The sequence below is a fragment of the Lontra canadensis genome, unplaced genomic scaffold (genome assembly GCF_010015895.1).
Source record: "Lontra canadensis isolate GAN:19392208 unplaced genomic scaffold, GSC_riverotter_1.0 scaffold6, whole genome shotgun sequence".
In the NCBI taxonomy this organism is placed as follows: Eukaryota; Metazoa; Chordata; class Mammalia; order Carnivora; family Mustelidae; genus Lontra; species Lontra canadensis.
In genome coordinates this window covers 25,524,880-25,544,844 of record NW_022631000.1, presented here as the reverse complement: position 1 = coordinate 25,544,844, position 19,965 = coordinate 25,524,880, and the positions used below count along the sequence as shown (strand labels likewise).

The 19,965-nt window shown below is 40.1% G+C and overlaps 1 protein-coding gene and 1 long non-coding RNA gene across 3 annotated transcripts in view; one reads left to right on the top strand and one right to left on the bottom strand.

Moving 5' to 3' along the window:
- The window catches only part of PLSCR4 (phospholipid scramblase 4), a 45,171-nt gene extending 39,720 nt beyond the window's left edge, over positions 1-5,451 (top strand). For both annotated transcript variants that reach the window (XM_032852427.1, XM_032852429.1), the window contains 3 exons: positions 1,622-1,783; positions 3,095-3,253; positions 4,128-5,451. In XM_032852427.1, the coding sequence (XP_032708318.1) occupies positions 1,622-1,783; positions 3,095-3,253; positions 4,128-4,175 (369 nt within the window). In that variant the 3' untranslated portion in view covers positions 4,176-5,451. The remainder of the gene's footprint in view (positions 1-1,621; positions 1,784-3,094; positions 3,254-4,127) is intronic.
- Positions 5,452-9,904: 4,453 nt separating this feature from the next.
- Positions 9,905-13,572, bottom strand: LOC116864816. The gene is made up of 3 exons (XR_004382088.1): positions 13,436-13,572; positions 10,016-10,141; positions 9,905-9,941 (listed from the first exon to the last, which is right to left on the bottom strand). It is a non-coding gene; the product is annotated as an uncharacterized LOC116864816 (long non-coding RNA).
- Positions 13,573-19,965: the final 6,393 nt, after the last annotated feature.

Below are 19,965 nucleotides of genomic sequence, written 5' to 3'. Positions count from 1 at the left end.
TGATTTCCTGTAAGATGGAGGTAATAATAGCACCTGTAAACAGGATTGCTTTGAGGATTAAGTAGTAAATAAATGTTAACTGTTCATTACAGTACCTGGCAGATAGTACAGTGCTCAGGGAACGTTGTTCCCAGGTATCTTCCTCCTCTATCATTACTGTTTTTGTAATAATGGCCTGATAGTTGAGATGAATCTTCACCTTTAATTCTTAGTCCTTTGGGATATACTAGGAATTCTTCATATTCATGAGTTGGGTTTTCTTCTCAAATGAATTTTTTTAAAAAAATTTTGTTTATTTATTTGACAAAGAGAGACATAGCGAGAGAGGGAATGCAAGCAGGGGGAGTAAGAGAGGGGGAAGCAGGCTTACCGCTGAGCCAGAGCCTGACACAGGGCTCCATCCTGGGACCCTGGGATCATGACCTGAGTCGAAGGCAGATGCTTAATAGACTGAGTCACTCAAGCGCCCTTCAAATAAATCTTTTAAGTAATTTACTTGTATACAGTTTTGTGAGGGGTTTTGTTTTGTTTTGTTTTGTTTTGTTTTTTAGCTCTTAGGCCTATACTTGTATAAGATCTTAATGCTAGGCAGCTATCAAATGTGTATGCTTATGTATATGTGTGAATGTATATATATGAACAGTTAAATCTTTTTTAAAACATTATATCTTGACTTGACAGTTCATGAAGCTATGTAGTCCTGCCCCATGCTGAGATCTAGTGGACTCAAAACTCTTAGAAAACTATATATGACACCAGAAAAGCTACCAGTAGAACTTTAACTCTGGGCTTTTACTAAATAATTTAATTTTGTGACTCTTGTTATTAATAAATATGAAGATCTTAGTTCTTCACAAAGGAATATTGTAAAGAGGTTTAGGTAAAACAGGGCCATGGACAATTTTGAAACTCTTTTTAAAATGGCTTTATAGGGGCTCCTGGGTGGCTCAGTAGGTTAGATGTCTGCGTTCGGCTCAGGTCATGATCCTGGGGTCTGGGATCCAGTCCCATATCAGGCTCTCTGCTCAGTGAGGAGCCTGCTTCTCCCTCTCGCTCTGCTGTGCTCTCTGTCAAATAAATAAACAAAATGGCTTTATATATTCACTCACACATTCTGTTGTTTTCACAATATTCAGTTTTCAGAATGCCTCTTTTTCTGTTTTCTCTTATAATTGTCTTGTCTGAGATTCAAGTCTTGCTACTTTGTCATGAATTGTGCCAGAAGATGTGAGACACCTAGAGCCGAGACAAAGAACGTTACTATAGCACAGTAAACAGCATGAGTGCCATGAGCAGTATGTTGGGGTCAGTCCCCTTGCTCCCAAGGTCTATAGGGTTGAATCAGAGGAGCCCAAGCAGGTGCTGCATACAGCTGAGCAATACTGAGCTTCGAGAACTGTCCTTTATGGCAAGCAGTCCTTTTGTTCCCATGGGAAAGGTGACCTCAGCTCTCAGGGCTATTCTCACCTACAGCCATAAGAGCGAGCCTGGGTAAAATGGAAGACTCTCTACCAGTAACATTGTTTCTAGTCCTTGAAAGACTTCAGAGCACATCTAGGTGGTGTGTCCCCGTATACATCGGTGCATAGCTTCCTCCCCTCTGTCACTTCCTCATTTGCAGTTGGAGGTACAGTGTCCTCCCGGTGTCACCATTGGCTTTGTTGTGGAACACTGGAACCTGTGCAGGGCAGTTTACAGCATCCAGAATGAGAAGAAAGACAATGTGATGAGAGTGCGCGGGCCATGTTCAACCTACGGCTGTGGTTCAGATTCGGTTTTTGAGGTAAACAAATGTAAAAATGACAATTTTACTATTTTTCTACATGTACTAACAGACCTGGGAATGAGTTGGTTTCAGATTATGTTTTCATGTGAATGAATAAAACAGAATGAGGAAAGGGTTATTGGTTGACATCAAATCCTTTTCAAAGTATTGTTCGTGGATTGCTTACAGTTTTCCAAAGTGTGAGCTACTTTTTTTATGATTTCAGTGTTTGATAAAGATAAGAAGAAACCATTTAAAACACTAAACCTGAAAGTAAATAGCCCAACTGAATCCATTTCTTTCTTCTTGGTTAGATTTAATTAACCATTTTTACCAACGATTTGCAGGATTGGGATGTAGGTCCTGAGTGATGAAAGTACCCCACATATCACAGGACATTTGGAGTACCCCGAGATTGTACACATTGTTTATTTGCATGGTAGAAATTATCTGTGTCCTTATGAGATAACACTGATAACAAGGATAAAACTCATAATAGGTTATATTTTCTAGAAAAATGAAAAATCCTCTTGTTTTGCCTCTATCTCAGTGACTCCAAAATGAGTGCTTATTATCTTACAAATCTGACAAAGGAGATTCCTAGAAATATTTCCTGAGCTTCTTAGAGAATCCTTCTTGAATGCCTTGTAATTTCGGCAAGCCTCATTATCTAAATTTGCTCATTCATATATTTCCTATGACACCCAATAAACTCTTTTTTTACTTAAGTATTGCTTATTTATTAAAAGACCATTGTAGAGAAATAGAAAATATAGATAAGCCAGATTTTAGGGACAGGTGTATAGGGTCATTTTGATCACCCAAAGTTAGTATTTGGGTATTGTCCCTCTGGCAAGTGCCAGAATCCCCCTTTTGGAAGCTGAAGCCCCTCGGAATTCTTACATGCTTTAAGAAGACAGGGTGGACTTGGCACACAGAAACTTGAATGATCATTTGAAGTTTGTGAAGTACATAGAACCGTGCTTCCTTACTTTTGCTTATGTGTTTCCCTAGACTGTGGAGACTCCTTCCCAATTCCCACCCTTTACTGTATGAAAAAGAACTTCAGAATCAATTCAAATCATGCCTCATTTGAGGATGAAGAAAGATTACCAGCCTCCAAACTGTCAGATACACCCCAGCTCAGTTATTAACCAGTTGCAAGGCACTTAAGCCTTCTTGGCCATGATTCCCTATTACTTTACAGTAATTTATTACTTCCTGTCCTGTATTTATGCCATGGCAGTGCAAGCTGCTTCTAAGTAGAAGAGTGAAATATATATTATAATATTTTTCAATCATCCTAAAGTCACATTCTTATCTTTCTAGGTCAAATCCCTTGATGGCATGTCCAGCATTGGCAGTATTATTAGGAAGTGGAACGGTCTCTTATCAGCAATGGGGGACGCTGACCACTTTGAAATTCACTTCCCGTTAGATCTGGATGTGAAGATGAAAGCCATGATTTTTGGAGCTTGCTTCCTCATTGTAAGTCTTGCTTTTGAGTTGTCTTGAGAGAATCACTCTTTATGATGAGATGCAGTTATAGTGTAAGTGAAAGGCAGTAAACTTTGAAGCTAGGACAGTGTCTGTCTCTACTGCTGACTAGTTGTGTATTTTGCAAAGTGGTTAGCACTTTCAGGCCTCATTTGCCTTACCTATAAAATGGAGATAAAAATACTTACGTTGTTCAGGGCACTGAACATGAGCTATCATAGGAGTAGGGGGGCCAGAAGAGTACTTGGAGAATATGGGGCATCCAATGGGTATACTTGTCCTCATTGCATGTTGTTTGTCTTTTCCATTACTTAAAGATGCCTAGCCAATGACTTCTTAATGAAATAAATAACCCAAAGCTGATGTCCCTTCCCCCTACCCCGCTACCTCTCTGTCAGTGGGCTCCTTGGTATTGTATCTTCCTTCGATTTATTTAGGTACAGTTCCCTTGCTGTAACCCTGACTGATCAGTGGTTACGTGGAAATAAAATGGATATATTTACCTTCAAAATGTAGCTAGCATATTGCAGTTAGTATATTTAACGTATTTAATATTGATTGTCCAGTTTTTCTTCCTTTTAACAATGAAGATTTCTTTAGTCGGAATCCCCAAAGGGAGATATTATTGGCTACCAACAGTTCCAAGTCTGTAATTGCTGGTCTTCATATTAGGTCCTTTTCATAAAGGTTTTATTAGATTTATTTATTCTTAACCCTTAAGAATCAGGGTCACCTGATAAATTATGAGGATAATACTTCATGCTTTGCATCTAATTATGTATGTATCTATATACATACAGTTATCTTTCTCTATATATAATATATATATAAATATATGTATCTATAATTATTTTTCTAATTTCAGGACTTCATGTATTTTGAAAGGTCTCCACCACAACATTCATCAAGATAGATGGACACAGCAAATCAGCAATTATGGCTAATAAAAAAAGTAGAAAATTGGATCGGGCTTATAATCCCCTGAATTATTTGCAATTATATGTGTCTGCTTCTGCAGGTTTTTTGCACTGGGTATTAGCTCTAACAGGCTAAGAGTGTAAGAGCAAGAATACAATCTAAACATGTTTCAATTGATTTTATCTGTCCATTTGTCCTCTTGGTAGACTAGGCGTTCACCTTGAAAAAGCTATGACTCAATAACCAGGTAAACACATTACAGTAAGCTTGAAAACACTTTACCATGACATAAGGGAAAACGAATTCCAGAGCTCTCACATTAATAGGTCATGAAATGGTGAGCTTTTTAGAGCAATCTTTGAGATAGAGTAATAAAGCTTTTATCCCTAACCCTGTCCTCCCTCTCCTACCTCTTGTCCTGTTACTGAAGACAAATTTGGTTCCAGGTGAAAAGAATGATACTCTTGATCTTTAAAAACAAAAAGGAAGACAGACAGAAACACTATGTGTTTATTGTACAAGGAAACATTTACTTGTGCATATGTGTCAAAACCCTGTTTTGCAAGTTTCTAAGTTTCCTTGGAAATTTTCATTTTTTTACCAAATAAAACATTTTTTTTTAAATCATAAGATTTGTATTTTCCATGCATACTCCCTCATTCATCAGCATGGTCAGTCAGGACCTGCCTGTATATGGAGTCAGGGTCAGACTCTCAGGAAAAGAGGTGTGACAAGGGCTACAGCCAGTCTAGATCTCTGAGCATCTTAGAGATATGAGCACCCTTATAAGGAGGTTGCATGTAATCTGTTTCATCTCTCTTGGTCACAAATGCCTTATATATAAAATATGTTTGGCCAAATCTCTAAGATTGCCTTTTGAACCTTTGTTTCTCATTTGATGTGACACAGAGAAGATAATTGTTTTTTTCTTTTTTAACCTTCCAAGAAGATCCCTGATAACCACTATGTTTTTTTAATAGCAAGAGTTAGGGTTTTGTTCCTAAATTTTGAAATGTGACATTCTGTGTAGCACTTTGGAAAAGCAAAACCTCTAAATCTTGATGTTGTTTAATATTTCTTAGCTGCTTTTTGTTTAGATGATAAATCTGTATCTATGCAAAGAAAAGAATAAAACACAGCAAACATGCTGCTTCTCTGTGAACTGTAGCTGACCAGTAAAATTATGTAGGATCACCATAGTTAAAGTATGTACTTGTTTTTATTATCTATTTAAAAGCATAGTGTATTAGTGAATAAACTCTAATGAGTCAGCCTGCCTCTTTTGCATTCTACCTTCCTCTCTGGACATGGACTGTGTTCTTTCAACACAGCCAGTATTTTGAATGAAATGTATTCTTCTTGTTAAGTAAAACAAGCCTGAGTGTTTTCCAATGGGATTATTCAGAGATGAGGGCGTTTGCCCATAGTTCTCTTGAAGTCAAAGAAAGGTGCTTCATTTTTAAATTATATTTATCTTTTCATAGTAAAGTTGTTTTACTCAGTTTCTGGTAATTTTTATTTTTAGGTGCTACTACTAGCTTTTTCTTAAAAAAAAGTAAAATTGCTGCTTTCTAAAAAAATAATTATATTTGAAAGTATAATTGCAGTCTTAGACGTATATATTATTTCTTATAATAATGTTTGACATTTTATGTATGAAATCAGACAAATAGTACTGAGAAAGTTTATCTCTATAAACCTTCTTTTTACTTGCCCATATTCCTACATCCCAAGACCTGCTGCATAATACTAAAAAAAAAAAAAATTATTTTTAATGTATTACATTTTAAATTTCTGCTTAAAGTTTTTGTGGTATTAAGTTGTCTCTTACAGTTATAATTCCACTTTCTTTAAAAGTAGTATTATGTATCTTGGGGTGCCCGGGTGGCTTAGCTGGTTAAGCATCTGCTTTTGGCTCGGGTCATGATTCTGAGGGTCCTAGGATCGAGCCCTGCATGGGGCTCCCTACTCACCAGGGAGCCTACTTCCCCCTTTCCCTCTGCTGCTCCCCCTGCTTGTGGTCATTCACTCTCCCAAATAGATCGATAAAATCTTTTTTTAAAAAAAAGGTAATACAATGTGTCTTATATTTTTATACTATGGGTTCTATGTATGTCTTAATGGTATTTCATTGTGTAAAATTGATCAGATTGACTAAAAACAAAAACTTCTCTGAAATTTGTGTGTTTTCATGCTTCATATTGTTTTTGGCTTTTAAATAAATATAATCTGGTTTATAGTAAAATACTGTTCTATTTTTTGACTTGGGATTGAGTCTTTGTTGTAGACAGAATGCTTGTATCCCTCCCCACACCCCAAACTTAAGAATTTACCCCAGTGTATGATGTTGGGGCAGTGTTGGGTCATGCAGGAGGAAGAGTGTCCTTATAACCTGCCAGCACCTTGATCTTAGATTTCCCAGCTTCCAGAACAGTCAGAGAGAAATACTTGTTGTTTAAGCCACCCAGTCCACAGTATTTCCGTACAGTTACCAAATGTATTCAGTCAGAAATTGGAGGTGCTGCTGTCACAAATACCTAAAAATGTGGAAGCAGCACTGAACTGGGTCATGGGGAGAAGCTGGAAGCATTTTGAGTTGCATTCTAAAAAAAAAAAGCCTAGATATCTTAACAGAACTTTAAAGGTGATTCTGGTGAGAGCTCCGATAGAAAAGAGAGCTGTAGAGGAAGCCTCAGTGTTCTTATAGCTAAGTAATCCTGAACAGGATGTTGGTAGAAATGTGAGCGGTTAAGGCCATTCTGATGAGGCCTCAGGTGGAAATGAGGAACTTGTTCCTGAGGAGAGGCCCTCTTTACTATAAAGTGGCAAAGAGCTTGGCTGAATTATGTTCATGTTCTCACGTTTTGTGGAACACAGAACTGGCAAGTGATGAAACTGGATGTTTAGCTGAAGCGAGTTCTAAGCAGCGTGTTGAAGGTGCAGTTAGTTCCTCTGACTTACAGCAAAATACAAGCAGTGAGAAATGACTTACAGGCAGAATTGTCAAGCAAAAGGAAGCAGAATGTAAAGACTTGGAAATTTTTCAGCCTATCCATATAGCAAAAAATGAGAACACTGAGGGTATGGCCAAAGTACTGATAAGAAGATCAGTGTGAGTGAGCCTTCTGAACAGAAGCCAGGGAACTCTTCTCCAGGACAGTGGAAGAATGACCCTGATGGCATGCACATCAGTGGTCAACAGAGCCACCTCTCCCATGACAGGCCTGTAATGCAAGCTGCTTAGGGGGCTGAGTGGTTCAAAGGAAGGGCCTTCAGTACCAATGGGAACTTTCTGCACTATACCTGGCACTACTTCACATGGGGGGCCCTTGCTGTCTGCACTCTCTTGCCATGCGCTTCTGCCACCCCAGCTGTGGCTCTTGTGTGCCCTGGTATGGCATGGACTTCATTGGTCACCTGTCCAGAGAGTACAGGTCCATGTGGCCTTATCTCACGGTGCATAGGTCAAGGGGGTATGGCTGCCTTCACCTTGGTTTCAAAAGGGGCCATTTGGGCAAAACTCGGGCTTTGAACCCCAGTCCTGGAGATCCACAGGGCCCAGGGAGAGAGTCTCTGCAGGGAAGGCCATTCTGCTGAGCCCTGTGGGTGCAAGGCCATCCCAATGGGCCCAAAAGACAGAGCTTTAAGTCAAAGATTATTCTTAAGCCCTAAGATTTCATGTTGTTTGTGCTGTGTGGTCTCGGACTTACCTGGGACCTGTCACTCCTTTCTTCTTTCCTATTTCTCCTTTTAGGAATGGGAATGTCTGTCCTGTGCCTGTGCCACCATTTTATCTTGGAAACACATAATTTGTTTGGTTTTGCAGGTTCCTAGATGGAGAGGACTTTGCCTCAGGATGACTCATACCTTGATTCTTACCCCTATCTGATTTAGATGCAACTTTGGACTTTCAGACTTTTGAGTTTGGAACAAGTTAAGACTTTTTGGCTGTTAGGATGAAATGAATGAATTTTGTCCTGACCAGGGGTGGAATGCCATCGACTGAATGTCTGTGTCCCCTAAAATTAGTATGTTGGAATCTAATCCCCTAATGTGATGTATTTAGAGGTGAGACTTGGGGGATGATCAGAATGTGAGGGTGGAGCCCTTACTGTCAGTAAAGGATGCATTTTAAAACAATTTTAATGACAAGATTTCCCAAAAAGTATACAATAAGCTGGTTACCAGTCTAATTTTTCAACCAGCTGGATGTTAAGTTCAAGTATAGAATGAGCAGTGATTCCCGGGATAGAAGCCTGCTCTGCTGGGACAGCTGGCTGCCCCCTGCCCCAGTGTTTAAGGTTTAATTTAACTTATATTGGAAGATGCAAACTTGGAAAATCCAAGGTATGGATTTAATAAACTAAACCAAATACAACTTTTTGGCTGGTGATAACGAACACTGAAAGTGAATCTTTCCCATAATTTGGTTGACCTTCATGGAACCTGTTTCCCATTCATTTGCCTCTAGAAACCCCAGAAAAGAGAAAAACAGAATAATACATTCCAATGTAGTATGTATCAGTGAGATAGCACAGTATTATCCATGATAACACTTAGCATAGTTAAGAATAGTACCTCTTAGGCATTCATTCAGTATCTGCGCAATGAATAACAAAGCAATCAGTGGCTATATTTTTGAAATATTTGTTATAGTAACCAGTACAAAGTTTTACTGTTTAAAAAAAGCACTCTCCACTATTTCATTCTATTTATAATTACTCTATTGAGCACCTCCTAAATTCAGGCATTGAACTATTTCTGAAGGCAGAGGGTAATGCAAAGGTAAAAAATACACAAATATTACCCTTAGAGGTTCACACACTAATGGATGAGACAGACTTTTAAAGAAAATACCCATCTTTGAGCACCACATGGACATGTGTTCAATGGTATGTTGGCACATTCAGTAGAGACCATGTCCCTCGCACCATCTCAGGTGCCATCTAATGTATCTCTGTCCCCATTCAATCAGAAGGTTTAGGCTGGTTGTGTCGTTTGCCCAGGTACACTTCCTGGCACTGCTGGAGGTGAATAAGATTCATTTTACAGTCTTGTCTATAAGTTGAATACATGGTCAGTACAACTGAAAAGGTCAATTTAGCAAATTTTCATCAAGCAAAGCAGGAGTTGATTGTTTATTACAGTTAAACACAGAACCCAAGAGAGTGGTGCATCTGAGATCCTCAGCAAATATTTGTCGAATGAGTGAAAATAGTTCTAATGCATGCATGACACTATGCCAGGTGTTAAAGGAGACAGAAATGAAGGGTAGTCCTCTATCCCTCAGCAAGGATAAAGCCAGTAAGTATGCAATTACAGCACAAATTTAAAGAATTATTACATAAGATAAAAATTATTCTGTTTGAAAATATATTTTACTTGATTCTCACATCTGCATCATGAGATAAACATCAATACCATTTTTTCAGAGGAAGAAACTTCATCAAGAGGTAATGGCAAAAGATGGGATGCTAAGGAATTTCCCCCTCCCTGTTGTAATTGCAATGAAGGAAAATTGAAATGTTGGATAAAAGGTTTCTCGCATGACAGCTCCTGGAAGACAGCACAGCTCATGGAAGAGCGTGGAGAGGTGCCCAGTCTCAAAGTCCCACTAGAAATCTAATCTAATCAGTCTAATCTCCTCACTCCATTTTCCAATGGTCCAGAATGGCGTGGTGGTGCGTCTTCACTGGAGGGTGTGGCAGAGATGGGGTGGGTGCCAAGGTTGAGGTGGCGGTGGTGCCTCTTCACATACTATCTAAACAAAAAGCAGTGGATTCTAAAATATTCTGTAATTACCTTGCTTAGTGGTTGCCCATTAAACTTTCTTACAGTTCTTCATTCTGCTGCTTCTCCACAAGGGAGCCAGTCATATGAACTCATACAACTTTGAGATGTGTAGTTTCTGGGTTTACCTCAAGATTCAATTCCAGCATAGATGAATATGCATCCAGGCACCTGTGGAGGAAAAAGAGCCTAATCATGAGACAGGTGGTATAATGTGAGCAACTAACGAACTATGATGATGGTGGTGGTGGTGGTGGTGGTGGTAGCAGCCAGCTCTTTCTAGTGCTCCTATACTGCAAGTACCATTCTGATTGCATGGACTTCCTATGTACTGACTCATTCAATTCTCATGATCCTGTGAGATAAGATTACTATAAAAACCCCAATTTTACAGATGAAATTTTTAAAAAGGGGAGGTTTAAGTATCTTACACCAAGGAAGCCAACTAGCTTATGTCCACAAAACCATTATTTGACGTGGCTCCAGAGGCTACATTCTAAACCACTATGCCTTGTGCTTCTATCATCTCTGTGCGATACGTGGTTTGTCATTGTGTGTTAACTCAGAAATATAGGAAACAGAGATAAAGAAAGATGGTGGTATGTTACCTCATGTGTTCTCTCAAGTTGAGGTTTATGATGGGACGCCCACACGGCTTCGAGGGGTTTTGTCTAAGGGTATGCTCTCTCCTAGAGATGTGCTTTTGCTTCTACAAGTATCCCGGTGGTGTTTCTGACCGAAGACCACTTTTATGCTGTTCTGTCAGTTTGCTGCTTCCCAATGGATGTATGCATTTTAAATAGGAAAACCAAAACAATGAGGATAAGTCTTAGTTACAAATTCTCAGTGAGCAATTTTTTTTTCTTTACCTGTAGCACAAGCCTGAACAGTCAAACTTTCTCTTGAGCTCTATTTGCCAGTGGAATTTTTTTTTTTCTAGCTCACACTTTACACTGAAGTGTATCTCTTTGAAAGTTGCCATTTTATTGTTAGTCTCTGTTCCAGTACTACATCTTTGCTTCAGCCCATGGCTCATCTCCTGTCTCATCTTAGCAGCTGAAATCTAAGCCACGGCCAATAAAGATTGGTAACTCTTCTCTGGGATGCCAGAGCAAGTGTCAGCCTGTGTTTAATAGTCAGAAATTTCAGATTGTGCCTGATTTTGACCTCTACTAAATTTTCTTACTCTCTTAGGAGCTTCACTTTCCATTTCCATAGCTTTTGGTTATACTTTAGCTAGACTTTGTATGTATGCGAGGTTTTAAGATGATCTTGAAATATTGCCAGCAATGGAACTGATCTATTTTTTAACAGCACATAATTTTATTATAAAATAAAATATTCAGGGGATAATGCTTTAATGTAAACACAAAATTTTAAACAATTTGAACTTTCATATTATTAGTATTTGTGTAGACCTAATCTACAACTAAATGTTTGTTTTCTATTTGAAATTATGTATATTAATTATTTTTCTATCATATTATCGAATTCCAGATTCTCTTAAAATATGTTTAATGTTTCTAATACTGTTGTTAGATAAAAAGAGATTCATCTAAAATGGTGCCATCTCTCCTGCAATCCAGGCTCAGATAAATTTATTTTGGAAAATTATGGAAATAATCCTCGCCTTGAGTAGTTTAAACATGTTTGCTCAAATTGTCTTAGCTAATAGTTATTCCACATAATTTATTTGAGTTTTAATTCTTTTCATTATAACTGTTAGAAACAAACAGAAATTGTTTTTTTGGGTTTTTTTTTTGTTTTGTTTTGTTTTGTTTTAGAATTCTTGACTATGAAGGAATAGGCCCATAGAGAGAGACTGAGAGAAGCAATTTGAATGACAAAATATTTCTCTGATTTCGCCCCCCAACCCTTGTCAGTCTACTATAGGGGGCAGCACCAGCTCATGGGCTCTTCGGTAAACTCTGCTCATTGTTTTTTCTTCAGCCAAGAATATATTGGTACTAATCTAGAACTTTTAATGAATAGAATCAAGGGATTTTGGAGTTAAAGGGGCACTAAGGACTGTCTACTCTACACTCTATGGTATAAATGAAGAAACTGAGAGAGGCCCAGATAGTGCCCAAAGTTACACCATGAATTCGTACTTAGAACCAAAAGTAAAAGTACAGATCTCCACTTATATTCCAGTTTCCTTCTACTGCACCAAAAATTTAACAGTGATTTTAAAACATTGTGATGCAACATCTTTCATAACATTGGAATCTTAGCAATAAAAAAAACTGTTTCAAATTGTTCTAATGTTCTAAGTCGTTTTTTAAAGTTGAAATTGATTTTATTAATATGTTCTCACTCCCCTCCAAACTTTCTCCCCCAAATAAATATCCCCTCATTTGAAGGGGGGGGCGTCTTAGGGCCAGTCCCCTAGCGTTAGGAACCGGTGCCTAATCCCTCAGGCTGAGGGGCTGGGGTGGAATTTCGGTACATCTGAGAGGGTGGGGCCTGGCGGTGAGCCTGTCCCTTGTGTCAACCAGGCCCTCAAGCCTTGGGCGTGGTGTTGAAGGCTGAGGCCTTGTGCGAATGCTGAGGTTCCTTAGTGTCAACTGTCTGGTGTGAGCCAGCGCAGGTCTCCTTTTCTATGCTGGAACCAGAGACAGGGTAGTCGCAGACCCTCTAAGGCTCCTCTGAGCAGAGACCCAGGCCTCACAAAGGTCATACCCCCCACCCCCATCCTTCCGCACCGCTGTTTGGTAGAGTCTGGCTTTGGCTGTCTGGAGGGCAGACTGAGGGGCAGGGGCTGGCTCCTGATTAAAGAATGAACGGATGGATGATGAAATGGGTGGGGCCTCCTGCTGGCCTGCGCGCGGGACAGTCCCTGTCCTTTCTGGAAGGGACTCCCGCCGGCCTCCTGGATGGGAGTAGTAAACTTCACTTTCCTGCAGCACCAGCTCCAGACCAAGAAGCCAGAAAGCAGTCCCACCCAGCGGGAGGCCTAGGCTACTTCCCCACCCCACCCTCTCCCGCCACAAGATGGGCCACAGCAGCGGGATGGAAGTGTAGTCGCGCACTGAAAGTTCTCCTACACCAATCCGAGCGGCCGGGCAACGCTGCTTCTGCGATCGAGAGCAGCAGCAGCTGAATCCTGCACATAGCTGCGTGTGTGTGTGTGTGTGTGTGTGTGTGTGTGTGTGTGTGTGTGTGAAAAGCAAGGAGAGATGGCTCAAAGCGTGGCAAAGGAGTACACAGGACGGCAAATATCTTAAAGCAGGTTTGCATTCTCCCCTACGCGCAGGAACGCAGGGAGTTAGTCTTGGGATAAGGGAGGAGCAGGATGTTTGGGCTAGCAGTCTCCAGGTGCAGAAAGGAGGGACTGAGGGTCACATCCTTTCATAGCTCCTAGCTTATGCCCCGTCCCTGGGCATCGTGTGCCATGGAGATGGTGGGATCCTGCCCCAACCCGGCCATTGCGTTCAATAGACCGAGAACAGGAATGCGGCTTACGTTTCAGCTGCTTGCACGGTTACTCCTTAGGGCTTGCAATGTATTTTCTTAAGAATAACTCCACAGGAAGCTGGAGGGGCTGCGGAGAAGCCCAGGCAGAAGGCACTGTGAAGTCGCCGGCGGGGCATGACTTGCAGTCCGTGAACTTGCGTAGGTCTGCCCTCCAGGAGCTGTCCGGAGGGCTGGGCTGGAGCTTGGCACCTGCTCCGGGCGGAGGCGCTCAGGAGCGCCCGCTCCAGTCCCAGCACCAGGAGCTGCAGGAGCAGCGCGAGCCTCGGGCTTGGAACCATGGTGCGGATCTGGCGGCAGCTGCCCTCTGTGTTCTAATGTTTCAACGCAGTTTTAAGCACATACTTATAGTCTACCTCAATAAACCAGAGTAATTTCACAGTCTAACTATAAAGAGGAAACTAAATTACCGTCTTACAACAACAGAAATACTTAAATTGTTTACGTCATGGGGAACATAGACATTTATGTATTCATCCATTGATACAACGATGGACATGTGTATATGCATATTTATTTGTGTATATATGTACTTGCAAAAGACTATTATTTGTTTGCTAGATTTTCCTGCTTTGAAGAACTGTTATTGTCAGTTCAAAAGGAGTGTCAGTCCAGCAAAGACAATGAGGCCATTACCCTAAGTAGGGAAGCCTAACACAGCTAATGGGAAATTGAGCACACGCTTGCCTAGATGGGACCTAATGTAGCTTCATGTTGGCCTGACAGGTGGCATACAGATGACATGGTTTGATGGGGAATATTTTATTCAGGAATCAGGCATACAAGTTGACAGTCAGCTTTATTCCTGTCAGATTTCAGTGTCTATTTTATTCCCTTCGATTGCTTTGCTATTATTTTCTCTACTAGTAAAAATTTTCTGTTTTTCTCTGCATTTCATATGTTTGCATATCTCTCCCCATTCTGTTTGGTTTTGTGATTTTCTGTTTATGACATGTTCGCGCCACTGGTTTGAGATGTGGTCATGAGACCTGCCTGACATGAAAATCAGGGAGAACTTACACTGTTTTCTTTACTGATAGCTCTGTAACTTTCAAAGGGAAACTATATATTGCTGGTGTTTTGAGAGATTACTTTGTGAATGAAACCACTTGTGCGATAGACACAGAAAGGAAATACAAAGTATTTTTATTCTGATAAGGCTATTTTAAGGGCATGTGGTGTTCTCTGCAGCAAAGGTTTACAGAATGGTGTAGAATCAGAATTACCCTCTCTGTCTCAGGCAGAGCTAGAAAACCAGAGTGATCCCTGGTAGAAGCTTGTCCCTGTAAAACATACCCCAAAGAGGAGCTAGGAATGTGTGCCTTCTGCAAGATTAGCTGCCTTCCCAAAGAGACCCCAAAAGAGTAGACTGAGACACTTTGGCCCAGTTCCTTTTTCCAACTCAGTGGCTGGGTTAGTTATTCCTACTCTCTGAGGCCAGTGCATGAGAGGATGGAACAGCCAAGAGTGCTAAGTGCTAAGGCCACTGCCATTACATGGGGGATGTCCAGACGGGAATATAATTGTGGTAGAGGTTGTCTGGTCCTCTCCTATCTCTCTTCCCCTTCTCCCCTTATATTATATAGCTTCCAATTTCAGTGATTCACAGTGAAGCCTGGAAGAAACACAGCATTTCCCTGAAGTGGTGACATGACAAAGTTCTAGTCCATTAAAAGTGAAATAATTGACACATATCATTTGTTTCTCATTGATCCTCTCCTCCTCCCTTTATGCTTGGCCTAAGAAAACCAGATCAAGGCTTTGACAGTGGATACCTCTGGAAAGTAGAATTGGGTGAGTCATCTTTATTTTACATGCTTCTTTATTGCTTGAATTTATTAAAATAAATATTAATTTCATAATGTAAAATATTAAACATAAACTTTTAACTGTTTCCTGTAGTTTCACTCTCTCGCATGCCATATTTTAGTCTCTAATTTAGGACTTTCTGACTTTTGAAGGAACAGCATTCAATGGGAGCTTTTCCTAAATCTCATCGTAGGGAACCCATCCCTCTTCCCTGCCCACCCCCCCCCCCCCCCCTGATTTATTTGCTCTGGGGTCGGATCTGGGTATGGGTACTTTCCAAAAGTCTCTTAGGTCTTTGTTGTGTGTAGTGCAGGATGAGAATCATTGGACATCAGTCACCAACTCCTCACCGGGGCACATTAGAGTCACCTGGAATGCTTTGAAAAATCTTACGCCCTGATTACATTTCCGAGGAAAATCACCAGAATCTGGAGTTCCTCAGATGGTTGCAAGGTGCAGCTAAGTTTGGAAACAGCTGTTACTGCCCAAAAACTTCTTGGAAACTTCTTTACAATTTGTAAGCAAGCTGATAAAATAAGTTTTGTTGTTTTTTCTATGTCTTAGCCAAATGAATTGGGTTTTTAGGTGAAATACAGGATGCCTGGTTAAATTCAAATTGCAAATATTAATTTTTAGTAGAAGATTATCCCATGCAATGTTTGACTTGCACCCATAAAAAAATACTCATTGCTTATAAGAAAATCACATTTAATTGGGCTACCTGTGTTTTTACTTATGAAATCTGGCAACCTTACAAGCAAAGTAAAAACAGTACTCCAAAAATCACTGAAGGATACTATAGACTTCTCTTTATGTAAAGAAGCTTTAAGAAGATTGAATACTTGGGGTCCCTGGGTGGCTCTGTCGGTTAAGCGGCTGCCTTGGGCCTGGGTCATGATTCCAGGGTCCCGGGATTCAGAGTCCTCACTGGGCTCCTTGCTTAGCAGGGAGTCTGCTTCTCCCTCTGTCCCTCCCCCTGCTCATGCTCTCTCTCTCTCTCTGTCTCTCTCTCAAATAAAAAATTAAATTCTTAAAAAAAAAAAAAGAAGGAGAAGAAGAAGAAGAAGACTGAATACGTAAGGAAGATGCGAAGAGAGATCCCCTTGCAAATGCCCAGTAAAACAATCTACAAATTGTCATTCCTTCTCTCTTTTCCTCAGTATTCCTAGATTTTATAACTGGCTCAATTCCTTTGCCAATTTCCCCTGCCCAGCTCAATGAATAAGCAAGTAACTCCCCAACCCCACTCTTACCTCTCCCATTCCACCCTTAATCTTTCCTTCTAGCCAACTAAAGCAACCTACTTTAAGATTTTGATCATCTTTTTTTCTGAACCAGACAGAGAAGATTCTAAACCAAGGAAATGTAAGTTGGATTGCCTTGTGTGTGGGTGAGTGTGTGTGTGTGTGTGTGTGTGTTTGTGTGTGCTCTTAAGACCTTCTTTTTTCTTAAAGGTATCATCCTGCTTTTATTCATGTGGGAATGTAACCTTCGGGGTATATCCTGTCAGTGTTAAACTAGGAATTTAGGTAAATGTATCTTCTAACTGCTGCTTTCAGTGTCAGTTTCAAACATAAACCACAGACTTTCCTTCAGTAAATGGTCTATTGAAAAAGATCAAGAAGTACTCTTTTCTGTACCAACTTGAGAACTCTAATGCCTAGAATTGGTTATTAACCACACAAATAACCACTATAGATAACAAGTATACAGGAACAATGAAGGCTTACACTGTATCCGTGTCCAGTATTCAGTTGGGGGTGGGGAAGCAAGTCTCCAGCAAGTATTAGATGTTTTCTGGAGAGATGTGTTTCAGAAAGAGTGTACAAGACGTTCTGGGGCCCAGACTTTGCTTTGAGCTTAGCAGCTGCCCTTGATAATTAAGTGACCTGAGGCTTGAAATGAAGTTTTTGTGCGTCTCCACTTTTCCATCTGTAAAATTGAAACCACAGTGCCTGACTTGTATTGATAAGTGTTTTATTTTTTCTTTTTTGATAAGTGTTTTTGTGAAAATTCCAGTGAGATAATTATGTGGCTACGACTGGACTACTCCAAACATTAGCAATTTTACTAGGGAAAAGAAAAGAAAGATGAGGAGGAACAGGGTTTGTTTTGCTCTGCACAAAGAAATCTAGCTGGGCTCTTCTATAGTCTTTTATACACTATCAAAGCATACTGACCCAGAAATACCCTCAAGGGATAAAAGAAATGCCAGTTAGCAGGCCAACTGTAAGCACTGATTTTCTAAGGAAAAAGAAAAGATGAAAAGGGCCAAGCCACAAGATTAGCCCCCATAGAGGCTCCTGGCATCCTGAGTGGGGATGGTGGATTTCTTAAATAATCATGTTCCCTTCTCTTAGTCAGATGGAAGCATTAAGTCATCTGACACAAGGATGAGTCATAGACAACTTACGGGAAGATTCCCAAAGTCTGAGTGGTAAAGTAAGTGAAATGGAAAAAAAAAAATGTGTATGGATGTCATATTTCCATATGTCTAGAGAGATTAGCTATTTAATATAAGTTCCCCTTATGAACCAGACCAAATTCTGTTTTTAGGGTTCAAGGAGACTGCATTATGTTAGGCTCTTCTAATCTTGAGTATGTGTTTATTTAGACAAGCTCTAGATTCAAGTGTACTATTACAGTTTTCATGAAAATTTTTTAAAAAATGAAACAGCATAAGGGGGCCTTGGTAGTTCAGTTGGTTGAGCATCTGACTCTTGGTTTCAGCTTAGGTCATGATCTCACTGTTGTGAGATCAAGCCCCTAGTAGCGCTCTATGCTCAACGGGGAGCCAGCTTGAGCTTCTCTCCCTCTGCCCCCCCTCTGCTCACACGTGTGCTCTCTTGAAATAAATGACTCTTTAAAGAAATAAAATCAAACAGCACATTTAACCCTCCTAAAAAACAAACAAACAAAAAAAAAACCTTAAGTAGCTCTATTATCTATTTTTATATAATTCATATGTTCAATTCTTAGACACATTCTTTACAAACTTAACTGCCCTTATATACATATTCATTGTTAACAAGATATTTATTCTTCATAAGGACTTAGGGTGGGGTTAGTGTGGAGAATCTTCTAAGGTCTTCCTCTCTTGCTAACAACAGTTTTGGAAATCATATTTTAAAAACTACTCCCCAGCTACAAAATTCAGTCTGTACCATAAATTCTATGACTCAGTTGAATGGCTCACCACACTCACCCACTTATCTCAAATCCATTTTCAAAGATTAACCAAATTAAGTTACGCCCTTCTGAAAATCCTCCAGTAGCTTTCCATTTATCCATATGTTATGAAGCAATCTCAGTTTTCTCTCAGGGCCCTAGATCATTCTTCCCAGATCCTAAGGAAGCTTATTCCTTTTCTTCACATTTCACCTGCTCAGAAAGGCATGCCTTGACCCCTCTGTCTAAAATATTTCCAGTCTCCCAAATCACTCTCTCCTTCTTTATTTTATTTTATTTATTTTATTAACATATAATATATTATTTGCCCCAGGGGTACAGGTCTGTGAATCATCAGGCTTACACATTTCACAGCACTCACCATAGCACATACCCTCCTCAATGTCCATGACCCAGCCACCCTATCCCTACCCCCCACCCCCCAGCAACCCTCAGTTTGTTTTGTGAGATTGAGTCTCTTATGCTTTGTCTCCCTCTTGATCCCATCTTGTTTCTTTTTCTCCTTCCCTACCCCCCACAACCCCCTGCTCTGCCTCTCAAATTCCTCATATCAGTGAGATCATATGATAATTGCCTTTCTCTGATTGACTTATTTCGCTTAGCATAATACCCTCTAGTTCCATCCACATCATGTCAAATGGCAAGATTTCATTTCTTTTGATGGCTAGATAGTATTCCATATATATATATATTTATATATATACATATATATATTTATACACACATATACATATACCATATCTTCTTTATCCATTCATCTGTTGATGGACATCTAGGTTCTTTCCATAGTTTGGCTATTATGGACATTGCTGCTATAAACATTGGGGTGTACATGCCCCTTTGGATCACTACATTTGTTATCTTTAGGGTAAACACCCAGTAGTGCGATTGCTGGGTCATAGGGTAGCTCTATTTTCAACTTTTTGAGGAACCTCCATGCTGTTTTCCAGAGTGGTTGCGCCAGCTTGCATTCCCACCAACAGTGTAGGAGGGTTCCCCTTTCTCTGCATCCTCATCAACATCTGGCATTTCCTGACTTGTTAATTTTAGCCATTCTGACTGGTGTGAGGTGGTATCTCATTGTGGTTTTGATTTGTATTTCCCTGATGCTAAGTGATGTTGAGCACTTTTCCAGGTGTCTGTTGGCCATCTAGGTGTCTTCTTTGCAGAAATATCTGTTCATGTCTTCTGCCCATTTCTTGATTGGATTATTTGTTCTTTGGGTGTTGAGTTTGATAAGTTCTTTAGAGATTTTGGATACCAGCCCTTTATTTGATATGTCATTTGCAAATATCTTCTCCCATTCCGTTAGTGGTCTTTTGGTTTTGTTGACTCTTTTGCTGTGGAAAAGCTTTTGATCTTGGTGAAGTCACAATAGTTCGTTTTTGCCTTGCTTCCCTTGCCTTTGGCGATGTTTCTAGGAAGAAGTTGCTGCCGCTGAAGTAGAAGAGATTGCTGCCTGTGTTGTCCTCAAGGATTTTGATGGGTTCCTGTCTCACATTGAGGTCTTTCATCCATTGTGA